Raw genomic sequence first — 22,409 nt, forward strand, 5'->3', positions numbered from 1 at the left:
TATCCCCTCCCTCTTGAGCTTCCCTCCCACCCTCCCTATCCCACCCCTCTAGGTGGTCACAAAGCATCGAGGTGATCTCCCTGTGCTATGCAGCAACTTCCCACTAGCTATCTGTTTTATGTTTGGTAGTGTATATGTCAACGCTACTCTCTCACTTCGTCCCAGCTTCCCCTTCCCCCTCTGTGTCCTCAAGTCTGTTCTCTATGTCTGCATAGAGAAGTCTGCATCTTTATTCCTGCCCAACCACTAGGTTCATCAGTACTGGTTTTTTTAGATTCCGTATATGTGTGTTAGCATACGGTATTTGTTTTTCTCTTTCTGACTTACTTCACTCTGTGTGACAGACTCTAGGTCCATCCACCTCATTACAGATAGCTCAATTATTTTCTCTTTATGGCTGAGTAATATTCCATTGTATATATGTGCTTCATCTTCTTTATCCATTCATCTGTTGATGGACACTTAGGTTGCTTCCATGTCCTGGCTATTGTAAATAGAGCTGCAATGAACATTGTGGTACATGACTCTTTGAATTATGGTTTTCTCAGGGTATATGCCCAGTAGTGGGATTGCTGGGTCATATGGTAGTTCTATTTGTAGTGTTTTAAGGAACCTCCATACTGTTCTCCATAGTGGCTGTATCAATTTACATTCCCACCAACAGTGCAGGAGGGTTCCCTTTTCTCCACACCCTCTCCAGCATTTATTGTTTGTAGATGTTTTGATGATGGCCATTCTGACCGTGTGAGGTGATACCTCATTGTGGTTTTGATTTGCATTTCTCTGATGATTAGTGATGTTGAGCATCTTTTCATGTGTTTGTTGGCAATCTGTATGTTTTCTTTGGAGAAATGTCTATTTAGGTCTTCTGCCCATTTTTGGATTGGTTGTTTGTTCTCTTGATATTGAGCTGCATGAACTGCTCATATATTTGGGGGATTAATCCTTTGTCAGTTGCTTCATTTGCAAGTATTTTCTCCCATTCTGAGGGTTGTCTTTTCGTCTTCTTTATGGTTTCCTTTGCTGTGCAAAAGCTTTTCAGTTTCATTAGGTCCCATTTGTTTATTTTTTAAACTTGAAGATTTTTAATCCTAGTTCTGGCACTAACTACTTGGCCTTAGGTGGATCAGTACCTTTCTGTGAAAGTTTGTATTTCTATAAAACAGTTGCAGTGCTTGTTAGACCTACTCACAGCATAATTGTGAGAAGAAAGTGAAGTAACACAAAAGTGTGCTTACTTCTACTCAGCCCGCTTAAGGGAGGCAGACCTTGGAGATTTGGCTTTTCCCATCAACCATGTAAATGACCTTAGGAGCATATCTTCTTTCCAAAGAACTTGAGCTTTCAACTTAATTCTAGAAATCAAACTATGGTACCAGAATACTTAAGAACAAAATCACTGATACCTTTTATAGTTGCAGAGAAAGAATAAATTACTTTTTGCTATTCTTTGTTCTATTGCACTGTGGTCTTTAGAGCTTTCAACTGAAGGCTAATTATTGATCTGATACACACTGTATTTTTTTTTTTTTTTTTTTTTTTTTTTTTTCTGTGATACGCGGGCCTCTCACTGCTGTGGCCTCTCCCGTTGCGGAGCACAGGCTCCGGACGCGCAGGCTCAGCGGCCATGGCTCACGGGCCCAGCCGCTCCGCGGCATGTGGGATCTTCCCGGATCGGGGCACGAACCCGTGTCCCCTGCATCGGCAGGCGGACTCTCAACCACTGCGCCACCAAGGAAGCCCCACACTGTATTTTTTAATGTGCTCATTTTTTAAAAAGAAGAGTTTTACCTTCTTTTTTTCTAACAGAATTATTCTTTATCTTGAAAATGGGGCATAAGTAAAATCCTAAATCAGAATATGATGGTGCATGGTAAACCACTGATGCAATGTCTAATATAGACTCTCCGAAAATAATTTTGTAGGATACTCTTTATTCTGTGGAGGGATCTATGTCATCTCTTCTCTTTTTTTTAAAACTGGTTTTAACAGAACAGGACAGAAACATTTGAAATCTGAACACATTCTTATCATTAAAGAAGTTATAAGCCAAGAAATATAAATCTATAGAAGAAAGACATTCCCAAGTTGTTCTGCCATTTAAAATTATGCAGCTGATGATAAGAGCAAGAATTATAATATGGTTCTGATCAATTCTGAGTATAAAAAGTAGTTTTCTTTATTCTGTATATGTAACCATTATTGTGCTTGGGTTTTTTTTAATCAAAAGAACAAACTTGCTGAATTTGGCATACCTATTTATGCCCATAACTTCTCTATTCCAAAAATAACTTGAGGTGGCTTATAATAAAATCAAAGATAAAATAAAACCCCAAAATTATAAGTACAAATTTAAAAGAACTTATTTGGTTTGCATTTCATTGCAACCTTTGGCTCCTTGGATCATTTCTTGTTTTAAATACATGCTTAGCTACTTTAAATTTACTTTTGTTTCATATTTGCTTCTAAGTCATTAATTGTTCATATTGCTTTGAGTGATCTGTGATGCATTAGACAGACTGCCTATGTTCAGATCCCAGCTCCTACACTTGTTAGTGCAGGTGGTCAGTAGTTAAAGTTGGAACAACAGATTTTTTTCAATAAAAACTATTGCAAATAAGGAAGGAGCTCCGGCATGAACTGAATTCAACTTAGCTGGAAAAAAAGCAGACCTTATTTTAAAGGCTGAGCTGTGCTAAGGGAAAGGCACTGGGGGGGATTGGAGGGGTTAGTCCATGTGACTAGGCCATCTGGGTTTGTTGATTGACACTTATCCAGAGGAAAAGGAAACTTCTCCCATCTTTATGACAGGAGGCAGTGATGTAAGTTAGAGCAGGACATCCATTGGCTGAGAACTATCTCCTTGATGTGAGAAGACAGTTCTGGATAGAAGATTTACAACTCAAAGAGGCAGAGAAAAGATTTACAATTGCCAGCTTTCTAAAGTAACTGCACTAAGATGGGTTCAGAAGCCTATCTGCCTATTACCAGGTTTTGGCCAGAATGAATAGTAAAGCTACTTAATATTGGTTTGCCTCAGTTTCCTCATCTGTAAAATGGGGATAATAATAGTACCTGTGTCATGGGGATGTGTTTTAAGGATTAAAGGAGTTAATACATGTAAAGCACTTAGAGCAGTGCTTACACATAGTAAGCTCTCAACAAAAGCTAATTTTTACTCTTACTGTCTTTAAAGGAGTTAATAATAGTATCTATGGATACTGTTGGGTCTATATTGGATTGTTTTTGTTATTAAATGATACAATACATGTATATCATTGAGAACCATGGCTGGCTCATAGTAAGAATTCAATAACTGTTGGCTAGAAGTAGTATTAGTAGCAGCAGCAGCTATAGTCTGCCACTAAATATCTTTCAGTCCCGAATTACTCATAACTCAGGATGTTCAACTAGAAGGGAATCTTGAATTTCTTATTTCTGTTAGAACAGAGTAGGTCTGTTTTATAACGTTAATAATTCAGAGGTTGGAAAAATATTTATGAGCAATCTTGTACATGATGGTAAGATCTTTAAGCAATATTTTGCCAATATATTTCCAAACCCAGTATATTGGGTTTTGGATACAGAGGTCACATCTCCAGCATTTATGGGGCTTAACCTTCTTGCTGTGCAACCTTCAACATTTCCCAGCCTGTTTCCTCCTTATCAAAATAAGAGTGAATCTAAATAATTATAAAGCCTTTTAAGAAATGAAACAGTTTGTTCCAGTAGAAGAAATGGTATATATAAAAGTAGTAATAAAGATTGAATCATATTTCTGTAATTTTTTAAATTTTAAGATACTTCTTTGATGTGTATTTGAATCTCCTTGCTTCCCAGCCAATACAGAAATGAAAAAAGAAGTACAAATTTCACAATTTTTGGTGCTGACCAGTAGGTTTAGAGAAACACAGATTATCTCTACCCATGTTTGTGGAGTCTCTTGATTCCACCACTGTGCAGTAATAATCCATGAAGTATGAATTATTAAATGAGTTCAGTCTCTATTTGTATTGGGTATATTATAAATCATAGCACATACTTCACTACATATGGATTTCCATTAAGGAAGTGGAATACATAGATCAACAGATGTCCATTCTCCTTAATTTGCAATTTTTATCACTAAAAATTCTTGATGTTAGTATATTTGATAGTAGAAAATGGCAATTATGATAAGAGACTAATAACTGGAAAAGAAAGAATAATGAGTTAATGTTGATTTCTTCAATGCCTACATAAAAATTTTAACGTAAGGGAAAACAGGGACTTCCCTGTGGTCCAGTGGTTAAGACTTCGCTTTCCAGTGCAGGGGGTGTGGGTTCAGTCCGTGGTCAGCGAGCTAAGTTCCTATATGCCTCAGGGCTCAGGACCAAAAAACCAAAATTGCTACAAGAAGCAATATTGTAAACAATTCAATAAAGACTTAAAAAAAAAATGGTCCACATCAAAAAAGAAATCTTTAAAAAATAATAAAGGGAGAACAACCAAATATAATATATTTTAAAAACAACTTTTATTCATTGTATCTTTTTTTTAAGTAATTTATTTTTTTGGCTGCGTTATGTCTTCATTGCTGTGTGCAGGCTTTCTCTAGTGGCGAGCAGGGACTACCCTTCGTTGCGGTGGGCTGGCTTCTCCTTGCGGTGGCTTCTCTTGTTGCGGAGCACGGGCTCTAGGCACGCGGGCTTCAGTAGTTATGGCACACAGGCTCAGTAGCTGTGGCTCACTGGCTCTAGAGCACAGGATCAGTAGTTGCGGCACGTGGGCTTAGTTGCTCCGTGGCATGTGAGATCTTCCCGGACCAGGGATAGAACCCATGTCCCCTGCATTGGCAGGCGGATTCTTAACCACTGCGCCAACGGGGAAGTCCCCATTGTATCTTTTTAATTAATATTTTGGGCAGTTGTAAAGTGATTCAAGAAATTAAATATTTAATTATGCAAATAGTAAAGATGGTCAAAACTAACTCCTACCATTTTAAAGTCAAATGCATTGAATTGTTTTACTTTATATAGAAGCATTTAAAATGTTGCCTTTTAACTGTGACAGTACTAGAAATATTACTCATGATAATTGGTTTTATAAATAAGATTTGACATCTTTTAGGAAAGAATCATAGAAAAATGTTTAGGGAACCTAAGTTCTAGGCTTAGCCCTTCCATTAACCTGGCACCCAGCATGTGGCAGACAACTTCACCTCACTGGACCAGTTCTTTTTCAGTCATAGAGCCCATGCTTTTACAAGTTATTTCTTCTTTATTAGCAGCAGTTTAATTCATATTTTTTATCTTTCTTTCTTTAATAGTCTGATACGTACTTCTGCATGTCAATGCATTTGCCAATGGATGAGGAAGCCTTCGTGAGTAAGTATTAATTGGATGGTGCGGAGGGGTGGGCAGTTGAAGGAAGGGCAGCTATTGGAAATCAGTAAAAGGTTCTCTTTGATGGTTATGAGCATATTAATCTTTTACTGTCAGTTTCTAAAAATGCATTTATAATGCCTAATGCAGAAACAAACCAGTGAGCCACTGAGAGACAAGATTACAAACTGTATCTGGAGAGACTTATGAGTAATAGTAGTTAAGGAGTTGCATGCAGATGTCGATGGCTCCCAAGGCCATGTGGTCCCATTTGTAGAGTATTGGCTTTCTGTCTGTGGCTGGATGCTTAATTCCGCTCCACTCAACAGACTCTTTATATACCTGCTGGTTCATGCTATAAATCGACTGCACTCAGAATCAGCATTGGGGAATGTAAGATTTTACCTGTCAGACAAATAGATGGATAAGAAGGAATGAAAGTAGGAGTGAATGAGAGAAGGAAAGAAGGGAAAGAGGGGGGGGGAGGGAAGACAGAAGGAACCTCAGTCCTGTTGTCTCTATTATAGAATAAGAGGGCTCTTAAATGACAGCTCCTTCCCCAGCTGAGCCTTTAAATCAGATAGAAAATGTGACAAAGCACCATCTGTTTTCATCTAGGTGGTTTTAATTTAAACATCTCTTATGACAGACATTTAACTGTTTAGGGAAGACATGTGATTGGCAAATTATTCATGGATTTGCCCCCATCCCTTGTTTTTCTGCTTTGAGACGTTGATTTTGGAGAGAAAGTGATGGTAATGAGAGTTGTACTTTGTTCCCTTGAAACTAATCTTCAAGTGGACTGTCTGAAATGGCTATTATATGAATTGTAAAATGTGTACAGTAGCCTTGGGGCCATCTGAGGATGAACTTTCAAGAGGTGTTCCCCACAGGAAAATACATTATAGATCCTCAAAGCCAGAACAACGTGCATCTATTTTTTCACACACTTTGGTGGCAGTCATGACAGAAAATACAACCTGTATCAACACTCTAAACAAAACTTGCTCCATAGTTAACTCCTAAAAATAAGTCAGACCTTGGGCAGTTGAACATTGCCTGAGTGATGTTCCTTTGTGTAACAATTGAACATTACCAGGAAAAACGTTAGGAAGTATGGTGCTTCCAGATCCTGAACTTTAACTTTAAAGGGAGAAAAATAATTTAAGTTCCTAATTGTCATGCTTTGAGTAACACCAAAAGTGATTTAGGATATAAATTCATAATTAAAATATTAACAGTAAAGCTTTCCTCAATTTCATGTCCACATATTCAATAGCTTAGGAGAAAATAATGTTTAATAAGAAGGAACTGTACCTGAAGTTTTTCTTTACTAATTTTATATTTTCTTTGTCCAAGTTCAGGAGTAGACTTTCTTCCTCCTGTTTTTGAAGAGAAGGCCCCTCTACACACCTGTATAAATATGGTAGTCATGTTTCAGAGCAGTATTACAGGTCTCACATTAATAGGTTACTGGCTTATTTCTGGAGGTAGTGGTAGTAAATGATTTCAGAGCTGGTGACTCTAAGGCCTATAAATATATATCCTGGAATGTGTTATTGCTCTCCTCGTATAAATGTGTTTACTTTCACATAACTTAAAATTGAAAGTACAAGTCAATATATTCAGTCAAGAAAAATATTCACAGGAAACACGTAAAGGGCTGTATTACAACCAGGTGTTAAACATTTGTCCATTTTCCTTAGGCAACTCTCATCTAAGATTAAACTGTTTCTAGTTCTAAGGTCCTTAAAGGATCTTATAAGAATAATTATAACTATCTTCAGTATTCTTTACTTTATTGCTGGGAGGATTGCATGAATACTAAACATTTTGTCATCCATTCAAAACATGATTATTTCATTTTCAGTGTTAGTCCTTTAATATACGACCCCCAAGAGATTTGTGGTTACCGTTGTTTACATAATTCAGCAACCACAGAAGTTTAGGTGTAGGCAAAATAGAACTGGAAAATTGAAAACCAAAGAGAAGTACCAACAGTGATATATATAAGGGAATAAGTAAGGAAAAATTTGCATGTATAATCTCATTAATTCTTAGGACAGCACTGTAGGTTGTCCTATTTTATGTAGAGAAACAGAGACAGGAACATCTGTGTCTGTGATTTAATCAGGTGCTAGGACAATAGTTTGTCCTATTATAGGAATGCTTGTTCCTGTAATCAGCCCACTACCAGCCATCATTTACTGAGGACTTGCCACACACTAAGATACTGAAAACTAAGCGTATTTAAGCCATTTTAGAGAAAAAGAAACAGAAGGTCAGAGAGGTTAAGAAGCTTTTACTATATATATGCTCCCTACATGTATGCCATTTAAATCATAACAGATTTAGGTGTGGGGATAGTGATACAGGGGATAAAGGGAAGAAGTTATCAAATGGATAGAAGGAGCTGAAATACAGCAATCGCACATCTCTGTCTTCCTCACATTAAAAACAATTATTCTTTCGTTCCCGTACCTTCATTCCCTACTGGGAACACTCTGGTCATTTCTGCCAAAAAGTAAAATAAACCTCAAACCATTTTACGAAATAAAACCCAATACACATGAAGATTTAAACATTTGCAGAAGGCAAAGGGTTTGGATATACAGGTTATATGTTGGGAGGGTGATTATACATAGCTTATCCCACTTCCCAAAGTGAAAGTTTTAGATGTGGGGTAACCAAGGCTTTTCCATGAATGAAATTTTGGCTTTTTTGTGCGTTGTCTGAAATTCTGGGTCTCAGGGTGCCTTATCATAAGATTAAATATGGTTAAAAATGAAGACTTGTAAACACCTATAAAACTTTGTTCATTTTTTTTCTTAAGACACTTATCATTTTATACCTTCTGTTTTCATTATCTGTGCCCTTAAAATTTTTGAAAGCCAGTGGGATATGTGCCACAGGATATAGTAGGGACTCAGTAATTGCTTGCTTATACATGAGTGGACCCTAAAAAAGTGTTTTGTTTGGCCATTTTATAAGGCAACATATTGAATAGTAGTAGACAATTTACTCTGTTGTCTTAAATTATAGTCATTTGAATATAACAGAATAATTGTTTTTTAAGAAAGGCACTTGTTCATAAATTCAGCAAACTTTAAAAACTTTTTAAAATAGATCTTCATTGGAGTATAATTGCTTCACAGTACTGTGTTAGTTTCTGTTATACAACAAAGTGAATCAGCCATATGTATACATATATCCCCATATCCCCTCCCTCTTGTGTCTCCCTCCCACCCTCCTTATCCCACCCCTCTAGGTGGTCACAAAGCACCGAGCTGATCTCCCTGTGCTATGCAGCTGCTTCCCACTAGCTATTTCACATTTGGTAGTGTGTATATGTCAAGGCTACTCTCACTTTGCCCCAGCTTCCCCCCTCAACCCCGTGCCCTCAAGTCCATTCTCTATGTCTTTATTCCTGCCCTGCCACTAGGTTCATCAGTACCATTTTTTTCTTTTCTTTTTTTTCCCTTAGATTCCATATATATGTGTTAACATATGGTATTTGTTTTTCTCTTTCTGACTTACTTCACTCTGTATGACAGACTCTAGGTCCATCCACCTCACTACAAATAACTCAATTTAGTTTCTTTTTATGGTTGAGTAATATTCCACTGTGTATGTGTGCCACATCTTCTTTATCCAGTCATCTGTCGATGGACATTTAGGTTGCTTCCATGGCCTGGCTATTGTAAATAGTTCAGCAAACTTTTAAAATTCTGCTGTGTGCCAGTTATTGGGCTAGGCAGTGGAGATGTAGTATGATATAAATTCAAGGAAATCACAGCCTGGCAAAATTCTAGAAGACAAGAATACAAATGTTATAACATATAAAAAGGACTTTCTTCTTTTGCTTTTCAAATTTCTGAAGAAAATTACAGAAGGCAGACTGCTTATTAGGACTAAAACAAACTCTCTTGATGGTGGTAAAAGCCAAAATTGCATTTGAGTAATTTATAATTTTTATACTTGTGTGACTAATTATGTAACTCATTTAAATAAACATATTTCTTAATTTTGAGAAGATACCATTACAATTATCATGGAATTTCATGTGCATATGCCTGTAATATATACATATAAGCCTGTCCAACATGTTTGATGTGTTTATATGTTAGCACTGAATTATTAAATATGAATTAAAGTAGGTGGCTGAGAAAATACTATAATGAAGTTAAGTATAATTTTCATATTCTGAACAAAATTATAGCTTTCCCTAGAGCACTGCTTTTGTTTGTTGTTTTAATAAAGAACCACAGAACTGGAATGGGCGAGGATATGATAAAATCTACATTTGACCACTGAACTGTGTTGCTGCCTAAAAGGTGTTTTATAGACACTCAGAAGAATTGGCTCTGACAGCAGCCCACTCAGCCAAGAAATTTGACTGTCATCTTCATCCACTTGCTTTCCCAGACATGGATGACCAGTAAATAAATGTGTCTTTTCCTTAGTGAATGATGGCAGGTCCCTGTCTATCAAATTGCACTATACAAATCAGATAGAAGCATTGAATTTAGAAATAGATGAAAATTAATCTAATGATTCGTTGCTTTTCATTTTCTTGGGCTTCTCTGTTGAATGTGAAACAATTCCTACTGCAGAATTGTACAGTTAGACTTGAATATTTCCAAACGTGACCTGTCTTAAACAAAGCACATGTTAAGGTGGTGTTGGGATACTTCAAAAACTACAGAAGCAATCTAATTATGATCATGCTTATGGGTCAGCTACATAGTATGACTGTAAAGACCAAGGTCTGGCAGGGTTCAGTGCTCATTTATCCACATTTTATGGCTATGACAGCAGTAAATAGAAGGGTGTGTGTGTGTGTTTGTGTGTGTGAGTCCCCATCCCAATGCAATCATTCTGTCACCTTTCTGCTTCCAATTAATTGACTACATATACTTCTCTCTTCACCTAGGATTTTCTCCAACATGAATAATTTAGTCTGCGACTTCCACATGACCGTTGGGTACCTCCCAGCAGCCATACTCGAGGCTATTCTAGTTTTTTAGTGAAAGCTACTTGGAGAGAGCTGAAATAGCACAAATAAGATACACTCTACTGGAGGTCTCTGATGAGTGGCTAAAACCTCATTTGCTTGGTCATAATCAAGAAGTAGAAGCTGTTGCTATACACCCTGTCTCAGCATATTTCTTAAATGTCCTCTATCCTTTAGTCACCCAAATACCAACATGACAGCCCCCCCAAGCCCTCAGAGTTTTGTCAGGTAACAAAAAAGGGAGGAGGGGTAGGAACCATCTCATTATATTTTATGAAGCTGAGACTTAGGAATGTCTTCAATTCAATGCATCTATAGAGGTCACCAAAAAGTAACTGACATGTTGACAAAGCTGTTTTAATGCAGTAATGTCAAAATGCCACTCCTCCCCACTCCCCAGAAAATGGCCAATTCCGAAAGCCCAGGGTTGGATCAGGTTTGATGTGTAAAACGTCCTTCAGTGTCTAGGGGTTCTTGGTATTTTGAAAGTCATTCTGAAGTATCCATTTCAGCTATTTCAGTGGGGACAATTTCAGTGGCCAACTCTGAAAGACCAGTGTGAACTGTTTTAGTCAGAGAAAATTTCATGAAAGAGATGGCAGTGTTTGATCTGGGTCTGGGAAGACGGTCTATTTGGATTTGCAGATGGAGGAGGACATTCCAGCTGCCAACCACATGAGCACGGAAGGAGCGTACTGGGCACAAGCGTGAGCCTCGCCACTTGCTTCATGGCCATGGGCGATTGTTACTCAGGCTCATCTGTTTGAGGGGGAAAGGACCAGACTCATAGGGTTGTGGTGAGCAGTAAATGAGCCACGCACAGGGTAAGCCCTCAGTAAACGTTAGTGGTTATGGTTACTAGGTGAGAAGGGCAGCCAGTGAGAGCACAGAGTGTATGTTGGAGGTTGTCTTGTTGGAAATGTAGCGGGATCGGAGACTGCCGCGATATTCTGGAAAGGCAAGAGGGGAATGTGGATTTTATTCTGTGGGAAATTAATAGGGGGATATTACAGAGATGACATTACAAAAACAGGGCTTAATGAAGCTTATGCTATTTTATCTTGCATAGTCTGGCTGGTAAAGTCTATTTATTGACTGTTTAGTTGGTTCTGACATATACCAGAAAGTTCCTTTTTAAAAGGTATTTCATCTAGAAGTTTAATTCTTTTTGTGCTGAAATTCCTTTATTCAGCGGTAAGGATTATTTCACTTGAAATTTGCGTTCAATTTATAGCCTTGCTTGGGTGTCTTATTTCTTGGTTAATTTGGTGACAGCAGCTTAAAGTCCTCATAAACCACGTTAAGGATTCTTTCTGAATTGTATATCATTGTCCAAGCTAGCGAGAGCTAACGACAACTTTTCTATTAAACTTTCTGATTAAAAATGTTCAAGCAGAGGTCTTTATTTTAGTGTAGAATTGCTTTATGGTTTGCAGAAAGCCGGCAGAAGGTAATATAATATGCCATTGCTGTGGGTTTTCAACATGCAGCCAAATGGACTATGCTGCTGTGAGCTTTACATTTGTCTGAACTTTTCTCACCCAACTGCAAGATTATGAACATTAAGGTTGATCATAGCCTACACTTAAATTGCAATTTAGAGCATTATCTTCAGTTCCCATGAATGGTTTCTGAAGTATAATCTTTATTTTTTGTTAATAAAGAAATGTTTATGGGAGTGATATTAAGATTGGGGAACTGATAATTTTTTTTTAATTATGACAACTCTTTTACATTATTGTTTCTTGAACCTTACACCTCTCTATTTTCTCAATATTGAAAATGGCTTGAAAGCACTAGGATTATTAGAAAACAGACTCTATCTCAGACGTGAACATACTCAGCAGGGGTTCCATTTGTATGCTTGCTTCAGACCTCAGCCCTAAAACGATTTTAGGTGATACAGCTAAAACTGCCTGATATAATGCAGAGTCCCAGTGATCTCTTTTAATAAAACAATTCTAAAGGATCAACTAATTTTTGCCTTCAGAAACATTTATAAATTTGTTTTAAAAGAAACCTTATTTTTACTGTTTACTCTGAACATTTAAAAGAGCTATACAACCCAAGTTAATTAAGATGAGTAAACTCTGCATGTGCTCATGTAATAGAATATATTCAGCCACTGCCACTGAAAATGTTGACTGTTGTCAGAATCACCTCTGATTCACCTTTGAAATTTTGCAAAGAGACACTTGCCTGGAACAACTTTTGGAAATTCAAATAAGATATTGATGGGGGAAGGGGCAGGACTGATATAGGACTGACCCTGAGCACTTGTATTTTTAACAAACTCCATAGGATAGTTCTAATGCACAGCACTAGCTGAAAAGTATCTTTGACAAAAAATGTTTAATAACATGTAAAAATATCCATATATGAAATAAGCTGTTTACTGTAATATGATTCCACTAAGAGGAAAAAATAAATAAAGTCAGCAGATTTCTCTGATGATATATATAGGTAACAATTCAGGAATGCCTAAGTTTTGGAGATTCTTGCATTTGCAAGTCAGTTCTTTTTTATTTGATAGGTTAATTATCCATGGTCTGTAGTATTTCTTTACTGCCTTCCTTTGGCTAAAAAGGGTGTTCCTCCCATTTCCAGTGGTATTTTGGGGGTTGGTTATATGTGTACATAAATATCTCCTAAATTGCATATTCCTCCACTTGGCTATGTGAGTTCTTTGAAATATTTCCACATCCTAGGTCTGGCAGATACATCAAAATTTGACATGCAGACCTGGATATCCACTTGGAAGGGAAAAATGGAGAGAAAGCCAAGTGCTAAATGAAATTCTCTCCTAGGTCACATTTTTAGAAAATTTTATGGCCCTGATTGTAGTCCGATGTTAGCTAAAAGAGGCCATAAATGCTGGACAAGCTTATGCAGTTAGAACAAATTTTGCTTAGAACTCCGGAAAATAGACCTAGTTATCTCTCTGCTCAATATGTCACCCACACATGTACTTTCAAGTCTTTCATTTCAGATGACATTTTTCTTTGAGAAATCCTCCAACCTATGCACTTTCAGTATTATCACATTTCCTTTAATTAACGGGCTTGAGTCACTATTTCTGGAGTCTTAGTCCTTCAAAGTATTTGGTTCCCAGGATTCACTTGCACTTACTTGCCTATAAAATTTTCCCTGGTCTTATCCATCAGGCCGTCTGAACTTCTAACACCCATTGAGGCTGAAGAACCATTTCCACTTAAGCAACTGTCATCTTATTATTGAGTTAGAAGAGTCAGTGGCACTTTTAATCTTATCGGGTATAATACACCCTTGCATTCTCACAAGGCTGTGGTTTTTGCCTGTTTGTCACCATCCCAAGGCTGCCTTTGTTTATTCTCCCTGTCAGAACCACACACTTAAATGCAGTTGTTTTCATTATTATCCTCTAGCTCCCTTCCCCTTGGATCCTTTATTTCTTTTGGTGTATGATGGGAGAAGAAGAAAGAAGGGGGAATTTAAGATGTGATTTTAAAATATTTTTCCATGTTATATTTTGTGTAGTGTTGAAATCTCTAGCATAGTTTTCTGTATCCTGTGCTCAGTGGACATTATTCTTATTCCCTAGGGGTGGGGTCTTATTTTGCAAAGCCAGGAATAATAAGTAGGAGTGGTACAAACCCAGGAAATGGACCTGTCAGCCTAATCTTTTCCCAGTTGACCTCTGCCCAGTACTGGCAGCAGGCCCTTCAATGAAATTGTCCAAGTCCTGCTTTATCCTTGCTCTATTTTATGGCATCTACTGTTTGGTTTAGATTTATATTTCGATATGACATTTCTTTTGCTGGACGTGTTTTTCATTTCAACTTGCAATGAATTTTACTTTCAGTTACAATTATATGAATAGTTTATTATACTCTTTCTTTAGGAGATGAAAAAGATGGTTAGTTGTTTGTTTTCGCTCTATCCCAATAATTTACTTGGCATTTAAATTAGATCTTGAGTTTCTGGAGGAATGTATGAGTCAGTGAGAATAAGTTTTTATGAGAGGGAACTTTGAGGGATTTTCTTTTACTACCACTTAAAGATATTGATTTCTTTATCAGTATAGAAACTAAAACACATGTCTACTAATAGTTCACTGTGGAACAAATAAGTGGTTCTTAAAATAGTATGTCAGAAGAAGAAAAAAAAATCAGAAAATGGCTAGAGAAGTTATACTTTGAATAATGTTTGCCCTCTACAAAGGTCAATGAGAAGACCCTCTTGCATAAGCAGGGGCCCAAGCAAAACTTTTGGCTTTCCTTCCTAGTGAAAAGCCACAGAGACTGTATGCTGTTGTCTTCATGATCTATTCTTCTCCCAATAGGTCTCTTCTCTGTCCTTACCTGAATCTTTTGCCTAATATTTGACTTTATAAATTTAATGGTAGCCCACTCTTCTTTCAAAAAGGTTTTTGCTTTGTTTCACAACAGTACACACACTGCATTAAAATTAAAAAATAACAATAAAAATTTTAAAAAACCCGAAACATTGTTAGGGTCTCCTACACAGACCCTGACAGCTCAGAGCTTTCCCTAAAACTGTCCTGAGCCTTAGCTATGGTTCCTACTATCACCTTTGGTGCTTTTGTTTACCCTCATGGCTTCAGGGTTCAATCTTTGAGTGATTCCCAAATATGTAATTCTCTGACCTCTTCCTTGAATAAGAGTTTTGGAATTCCAATCTTCTGCTGGATCATTACACCTGGATTTTTAGCTGACGCCTCAAACTCACATTGTTTTTCATCCAACAGTTTAATTCTTGATAAAATGCATGTGGCCATGTTGGTTTATTACCAAAACTCCCAGAATGATTCAATCATGGGAAATCTATTAATATAATCCACCCATAATCAAAGAATCTAAGGGGGATGGGAACTCTATGATCATCTGCATAGGTTCTGAAAAAGCAGAGGAGTCAGCCTCTCATTTGACAGCTCCTCATAGACTGGCATAGTGGGAGGTAGATTTAATCAGACCAAAAAGTTATAGACATCCATAGAATGATAGAAGCCATTTGATAAAAATGAATATAAGATAGCAAATGGCATCACATACCAAAATAAATGTAAAGTGAGTAAAAGACAAAGGCTAGGTACTCCCACCTCAGGGCCTTTTCAATTTGCCTCCTTAGAGGAATGATCCCCTGGGAGGATTCTGGAAACGGGGAAAGAAATCCCACACTCAACTTGAGAGTGAGCCTATGGAGGTAGAACCTCTCTTCCATTTCTTTTGTAACAAATTTAGGCTTGGTAATGATATGATTTTCTATGATTTGGGAACTATTGTAATTTCTAATTGTTTCTTTCCTTCCAAAGTGTCTTCTTCACTTTCCTAGGCTTACTATATTCTGTGGTAACAGAAAACAAGCCTCAAGTTATATCAAGTCCATTTTCCAGCTAACCTCTGTTTGTTGGTTTTTTAAATAGCAGTATGAAAATCTCAAGATGTGATTTTTAGGCTTTAAATTCTTACTTTCAGTGCAGTAAATGAAAGGCTTTTTATTTTCCATGAAAGTTGGGAGTCAAGATGGCTCACAGTAGGCACATTGTGTTTTCTGATCAACCACACTATGCAAGTCATGGTGCTCTATAGTTTGATGTACAACATCTTTTATTTTATAAATACGTATGTCTCAGATACACATTTCAGCAATAAAAGGTGTTTTATTAATTTTGTCAAATAGACAAAAAGAGCTAAAAGATGCAGTTTTGCATACACCCAAGACTTAAGATCATTTTAGACTATTTAGCATTTTTATGTGTAAAGGTGACTTGAAAACTGCCCAGTAGGGCAGCATTTTGAATGTGGACAAAAGGGGATGAGCCACACCCAAACCAGGAAAGAAATTTCATGCTCGGTATTGATCATACTAAATAATATAACTTATCCCTGATTTTTCTTTGTTCTACCTCTGAACTGACTTTTGTTTATTTTAATGTCTTTCAACCACTATTATTAGGACAAAAAGAGAAATGACAATGTGTAAGTTTCAATATCCCTTTAACAAGTGCACAGTACTCATCCAGGACATTTTTCTTCTTGTGTATTTTTGTAAAGATACATTTTCCACTTTTATTTTCTTTTCTAGTAAATTGTTTCTCCATATCACAATGCAGTGGCTACTGTTATTTTAAGATGATAATAAATTTGTGTTCTGAATCCTTTTGCTTATGTTTTGACCACTCACTGTGGCTTCTGTTTCAGTGCAATGTTGTACAGTTTTGTATGGTGCTCAGAACTCTACCAAATTCTGGAAGGAAATATATTGTGAATACATAGCCTGGAGCTTTCATTTTATACCCACACTATGCTCTCATCACTTTAAAAGGGGGCTTTCATTAATGTGTGTGTGGGTATATCTGTAGTTTCAGCCTATTATTTTCTCTTTTGTTATATAATAGTTTGTTATCCTACTAAATTAAATTATCACATCATGTTCATCTTAAGGAATAAGATAATTTATACAACCAGAGCATTCTGTCATAAAAGCATCAAAATATCTTTGTTATACAGCTACTTGAAATGTTGAATGCTGGGGTCTCTTGTGACACTTGTGCACAGAAGTATAACTTGTATTGACGATCATGTATCATTTTCTCTTAACAGTTGACTTCAAACCCCATGCCAGCATGGATACTGTCCATCATATGCTACTTTTTGGATGCAATATGCCAGTGTCCACTGAAAATTACTGGTAAGGGATGGGTTCATACTACATACATGGGTGAGAAAATGTGCTTTTTATAAGTACAAAGTGCATCTCTGCAGGTATTTTACAACTGATTAGTAAATAGGCAGAATATTTCTTTTTTAGAAAACAATGTTGTTCTTTTGCAACACATGGTTGTCGTGGTTTGATTATCACAGTTACTTAGTCTGTTGTGGAACACAGCCATCAGTCTTTGTCATTGACTTTATAAATATATGTCTGTTGTCATAGATAATGTGTCAAGGTGGAGATAGCTTGTGAAGAAAGATTGAAATTGAGATAATGGATACTCTGATGTTTATTATTTTTTAATTTTTTTTAAACCCCACATTTGTTTATTTATTTATTTTTGGCTGGTTGGGTCTTCATTTCTGTGCGGGCTTTCTCTAGTTGTGGCAAGCGGGGGCCACTCTTCACTGCAGTGCGCGGGCTTCTCACTATCGCAGCCTCTCTTGCTGCGGAGCACAGGCTCCAGACGCACAGGCTCAGTAGTTGTGGCTCACGGGCCTAGTTGCTCCGCGGCATGTGGGATCTTCCCAGACCAGGGCTTGAACCCGTGTCCCCTGCACTAGCAGGCAGATTCTCAACCACTGCGCCACCAGGGAAGCCCTGATGTTTATTTTAAGTTCATGATTCAACCCAAAGAGCAACACGGATCTGTTCACTGAGTACTCTTTTATCCCAGACGTTGTGCTAGGTGATCTGTATACCCCATTCAAAATGAAAATTAAAATTTAGCCTAACGTCTTTGCAAAGGTGGTATTATTGTCCCCACTTTACAGGCAAGGAGTCTGAAGCTCAAAGATTCAGTGACTTGCTCAAGGTAACATGGCTGGTTGGTGTCACAACAGGATTGAACCCTGGTTTGTTTGATTCCAAATCTAAAGTTATTTCTCTTTTACCACAGTGCCTCCCACTTATTCAAGTAACTGTTGCAGTTTTAGAATTTAATCACTGCAGTGAATCTTAATATTATGTCTTGAACAATCAATAAACATCTATTAAATGCCTGTTATATGCCAGAACTGCAGCAGGTGCTGTGGGATGTTCTAGGATAAATAATTTTCTACCCCCAGAAGCTTACAGCATAATTATGGCTTGAGATCTTACCTTTTTTTTTTTTTTTTTTTTTTGCGGGCCTCTCACTGTTGTGGCCTCTGCCGTTGCGGAGCGCAGGCTCCTGACGCGCAGGCTCAGCGGCCATGGCTCACGGGCCCAGCCGCTCCACGGCATGTGGGATCCTCCCGGACCGGGGCACGAACCCATGTCCCGTGCATCGGCAGGCGGACTCACAACCAGTGGGCCACCAGTGAAGCCCCTTCCCTTTCATTTTATTCTTTGGTAGTTCATGAAGATCAGTGATCTTTGAAAACAGCCGTGTGTTTTAAGCCTCATATTTTACACCTATAGGCAGAATCACTGTTACATTTTTAACAATCCAGAATGACTGGTGTGTCCTGCTTTACATTGGAAAGGGATCTGTTCTGTGGTCCTGCCCCTGCATGATCATGTAGACTGATAGACCTTTCTCCGTGCATCCTAATATTCATCAGGCTGATTCGAGGCATGCAGCGACTGCTTTCTAGTCATTTTTATAATAAACAATTGTAATATGTATTTGGAAGTGTTAAAAGCACAGGGCAATTAGTGGAAATCTCCATGGACCAAGTACCATCAAAGCATTTGTTAATAGGCTTAAGTTATTTGATGAAAGGGGCGTATCACATGGGAACTTAGCTCACATGACTGGGTTTATATAAAAATGGAGTCAGCAAATCACAGTTAATACCCTTTGATATCAACATTCCTGTTTTTGCTCTTCAGTAAATTTTTGTAAATAAAATCCTGGCATTAAAAGATTATTCTGTGACAGCCTTTTCTGAATCTTATTCAGCAAATCACACATTTTGGTCTTTACGTTTTAAAAATATTTCTTGTGAAATTAACAATATTTACCTTTGAACTAGAATTAGTGAAAATGGCTAGAGGGAATGTAAGCTTTTAAATCCTGCTTTAGCAGATTCTCTTGGTTCTAGAGAATGAGTGAAAAAATAAAACATCACTTAAATGTTATTATGGCCCTAATTGTTAAGAAAAATTATGTACAATGAACTAAGCGTAGTTCACCGTTCCCATGTTAAGGAAATATCAGAGCAAACACATTATGTTGCCTCCTTTAAAATATTAATATTCTTAAATATACTATTTTGAAATTAAGTTTATAAAATATATTTCCAAAAGACTTCCAGGTTGGGGAAAGAGAGAATTCAAAGAAAAATGTGAGAGTGAAAACAGCAATTTTGAGTAAAGTAATTGCTGCACGTATTTTTTTTGCTAAAATTATTACTTGAAAGACAGCATTATAGAGTGAATGTGTAGCTAACTGTCTAGATTCCATGGGTAAATTATTTATCCCATGTGGGCTGGCCTTGATTTTTTCATTTTAGCAAGGGACTAACACTAGATCATTTATAGAACTCCTCTGTGCTCTAAAATTCCATAATTCTGTGAATATAAATTGCATACAAATGCTGAGTCAGATTGGAAAGACATCTTTATTAGGAGTTGGAGACATGAGTGAGTTGCATTTATTAACTCACCTTAAACAGACAGGCCACTGTGTTTTGCCATTGAGTTGCATCACTGAATAATTAGAATTCTTAATGACATACCCATGTCATTTTATTTTTAAAAAAATTTATTTTATTTATTTATTTTCTTTATTTTTTTTCTGGCTGCGTCAGGTCTTAGTTGTGGTACGTGGGATCTTTTTTGAGGCATGCAGGGTCTTTCGTTGTGGTGCGGGCTCTTCATTGTGGCCTGCTGGCTTCTCTCTAGTTGTGGCACGTGTATTTTCTCTCTCTAGTTGTGACGTGCAGGTTCCAGGGTGCGTGGCCTCCGGGGTTTGCAGCACATGGGCTCTCTCTTTGAGGGGTGAGAGCTCAGTAGTTGTGGCGCACGGGCTTATTTGCCCTGCGGCATGTGGGATCTTAGTTCCCTGACCAGGGCTCAAAACCATGTCCCCTGCATTGGAAGGCGGATTCTTTACTGCTGGACCACCAGGGAAGTCCCTATACCCATGTCATTTTAAATGGATTTTAAAAATCTGCCTTGCAACGTATATTCCCTGTTAATCAATAGAGTAATTATAATCGACTTTATAACCGTACACCAAGGACAATAATTGATGCTTTTAACCAGCTGAAAGTGTTCATCTATCATTTAAAAGTAGGATCTTTTCACTACATATAGGATCTGTTCAATATGCAAACTAGTAAATGTTCATTAAATAAAACTGTTCTAGTGACCTGGCTTTCACAATCCAGCCTTATTCTCCATTTAAAAATGGGATAGGCTTTTTAATCCCCCAATATTTGGCAAAATCCATGCCTCTTTAAAGCATTAGAGCTCACAGCATATTTCATGGACTGAACTTTTCAGTTGCTTCACGGAAACATCCTCTACTCCCTACCCCTGATGTCACTCAGGCTCAGCCCTGGAGACAGTCAGCGGATGTCTTCCGACTGCTTAGCCTCTTATCCTCCCACCTGAATTATAACACTAATAACAAAAATCTATCAGTGTCAAAAGCCTTGCATTATTTTTCTACATTGAGTCATGGACTTTATCATACTCATTTTATAGTTGCAAATCTATTCTTCAGTTGCTCCATGATACAGACAGTACTTAAATGAAGATTCCCAGGCTTTCACATATATTTTTGGCTGTGATACCAGGCGTGGCTTTTGATGTATAAGAGTATCAAGAACTCATTCACACCCTAAGGAAATCATTTTGAGAGTACAAAGCTGTTTTAGTGAAAGAAGATAAAGCAAAGAGGATATTTTAACACCATGATGAGATTAAAAATTCACATTTTAAGGCAAGACAAGAAAAATTTAAACATAAATTTTTTCTCTACCCTTTGGCCTCCTCCCTCCCCTCTCGTGTGCATTGTACATCTGCATTATGTATTAATCAGACCTCCCCAGTGACAGTAATATCTGGTCATTCATAAAGATCGGGTTTTCTTCTTATGGCAACAGCCGTGTACTTCTTTAGAAGATAACATTCCTTTCTCAATCCTGTCAGGGCTCACAATGACCCACCACTCACCTTGTACGTGCAGAGATCTTTGGTAAACTTTATGTACAATGGCAATTATCATTTTCCTTAATGGTAGAGATTGATGCAGAACTGAGTGGTCAGACAATCTGGGAGATGCTGGGCTACACCTAATGTAGATCCTTAGCTTAAATACTCACCTGTGACCTTATTCATGTCACTAGCAGTATTATTTGTATTCTGCCTATTTTACAAGATAATTGTTTCTTATGCTACCAAATATGTGACTGAACCTCAGATAAAATTAATGATGATTAGGCGACTTGAAACCATTGACCAAATATATAGTCCTATAAGATCAATGATTGTAATAGTGTAACTCCAGATATGGGAAAAAGCAGCAAGAGGAAACCATATCCTGGACCATAACAGCTTAGTAAGGCAGATGGTCCAGAGGCTTTTGGCTACTGTTAACAGGACCCAGTCCAGTAATAGCACATTGAGTGGCCTATCAACAAAATATTTGCCTGGTCTGGGAATGAGCATCCCTAGCAACATGGGACAAATTGGTCACGAAATGCCTCCCAAACTTTGGTCGAAATTAAGACTGAAAGAGAAGGAATATAGTAAGATAGAGAGTGTTGCCCACCATCCAGTTCTACAAGAGTCAAGCCATTAGCCACTGCAGTTGCTGACCTACAGTACACCCCGAAAGGAGTTCAGGGTGAAGGTCATGATGAAGCACTTTGTGCTCTGGGAAAACTGGCAAAACTGGCCTTCAGATAGACATTTTCAGGAGAAAATTTTATGAACTAAGTTTCTTGCATCTTCCCATAGTTAGAAAAGCATGAAAACCATTAACTAAGATTTCTGTTCCTTGTGACTAGCAGCAGCCTTCTACCGAGTTGTGTGCTTGAGTGCACATACTCCCTGCACCAAACTCACATATATGCTGACCTTTTCCAAACAGTTCTCAGAGCTCTCTGAGAGGCTGTCTCCCAGCTTATAAACCTCAGTTTGGCTCAAATAAAATTTTCCATTTCTTTCTTAGATTCACTATTGATTAATTTTTTGTTGTTGACAACCAAAGCGTAAAGCTCAGATTTCCTCTCTTTTCTGTTAGCTAGGATTTCCCCGTTTTCACTTTAGTTTTCTGTTTTCATTGCCAGCAAGTTGGCAAATAGGTGTGTGTCTGTAATAAAGTAAACATTTTTTCCCCTGAAATTATGAAGTTATAATTCATCCCCTGTCTTCAGGCAGCA

The 22,409-nt window shown here is 37.6% G+C and overlaps 1 protein-coding gene across 23 annotated transcripts in view; it reads left to right on the top strand.

The window, feature by feature from the left end:
* PAM (peptidylglycine alpha-amidating monooxygenase) overlaps positions 1-22,409 on the top strand; it is a 283,546-nt gene that overhangs the window by 162,164 nt on the left and 98,973 nt on the right. For all 23 annotated transcript variants that reach the window (XM_067031391.1, XM_067031398.1, XM_059063082.2 and 20 more), the window contains 2 exons: positions 5,309-5,366; positions 16,980-17,067. In XM_067031391.1, the coding sequence (XP_066887492.1) occupies positions 5,309-5,366; positions 16,980-17,067 (146 nt within the window). The remainder of the gene's footprint in view (positions 1-5,308; positions 5,367-16,979; positions 17,068-22,409) is intronic.

This window comes from Kogia breviceps, chromosome 4 (assembly GCF_026419965.1).
Source record: "Kogia breviceps isolate mKogBre1 chromosome 4, mKogBre1 haplotype 1, whole genome shotgun sequence".
NCBI classification, from domain to species: domain Eukaryota; kingdom Metazoa; phylum Chordata; class Mammalia; order Artiodactyla; family Physeteridae; genus Kogia; species Kogia breviceps.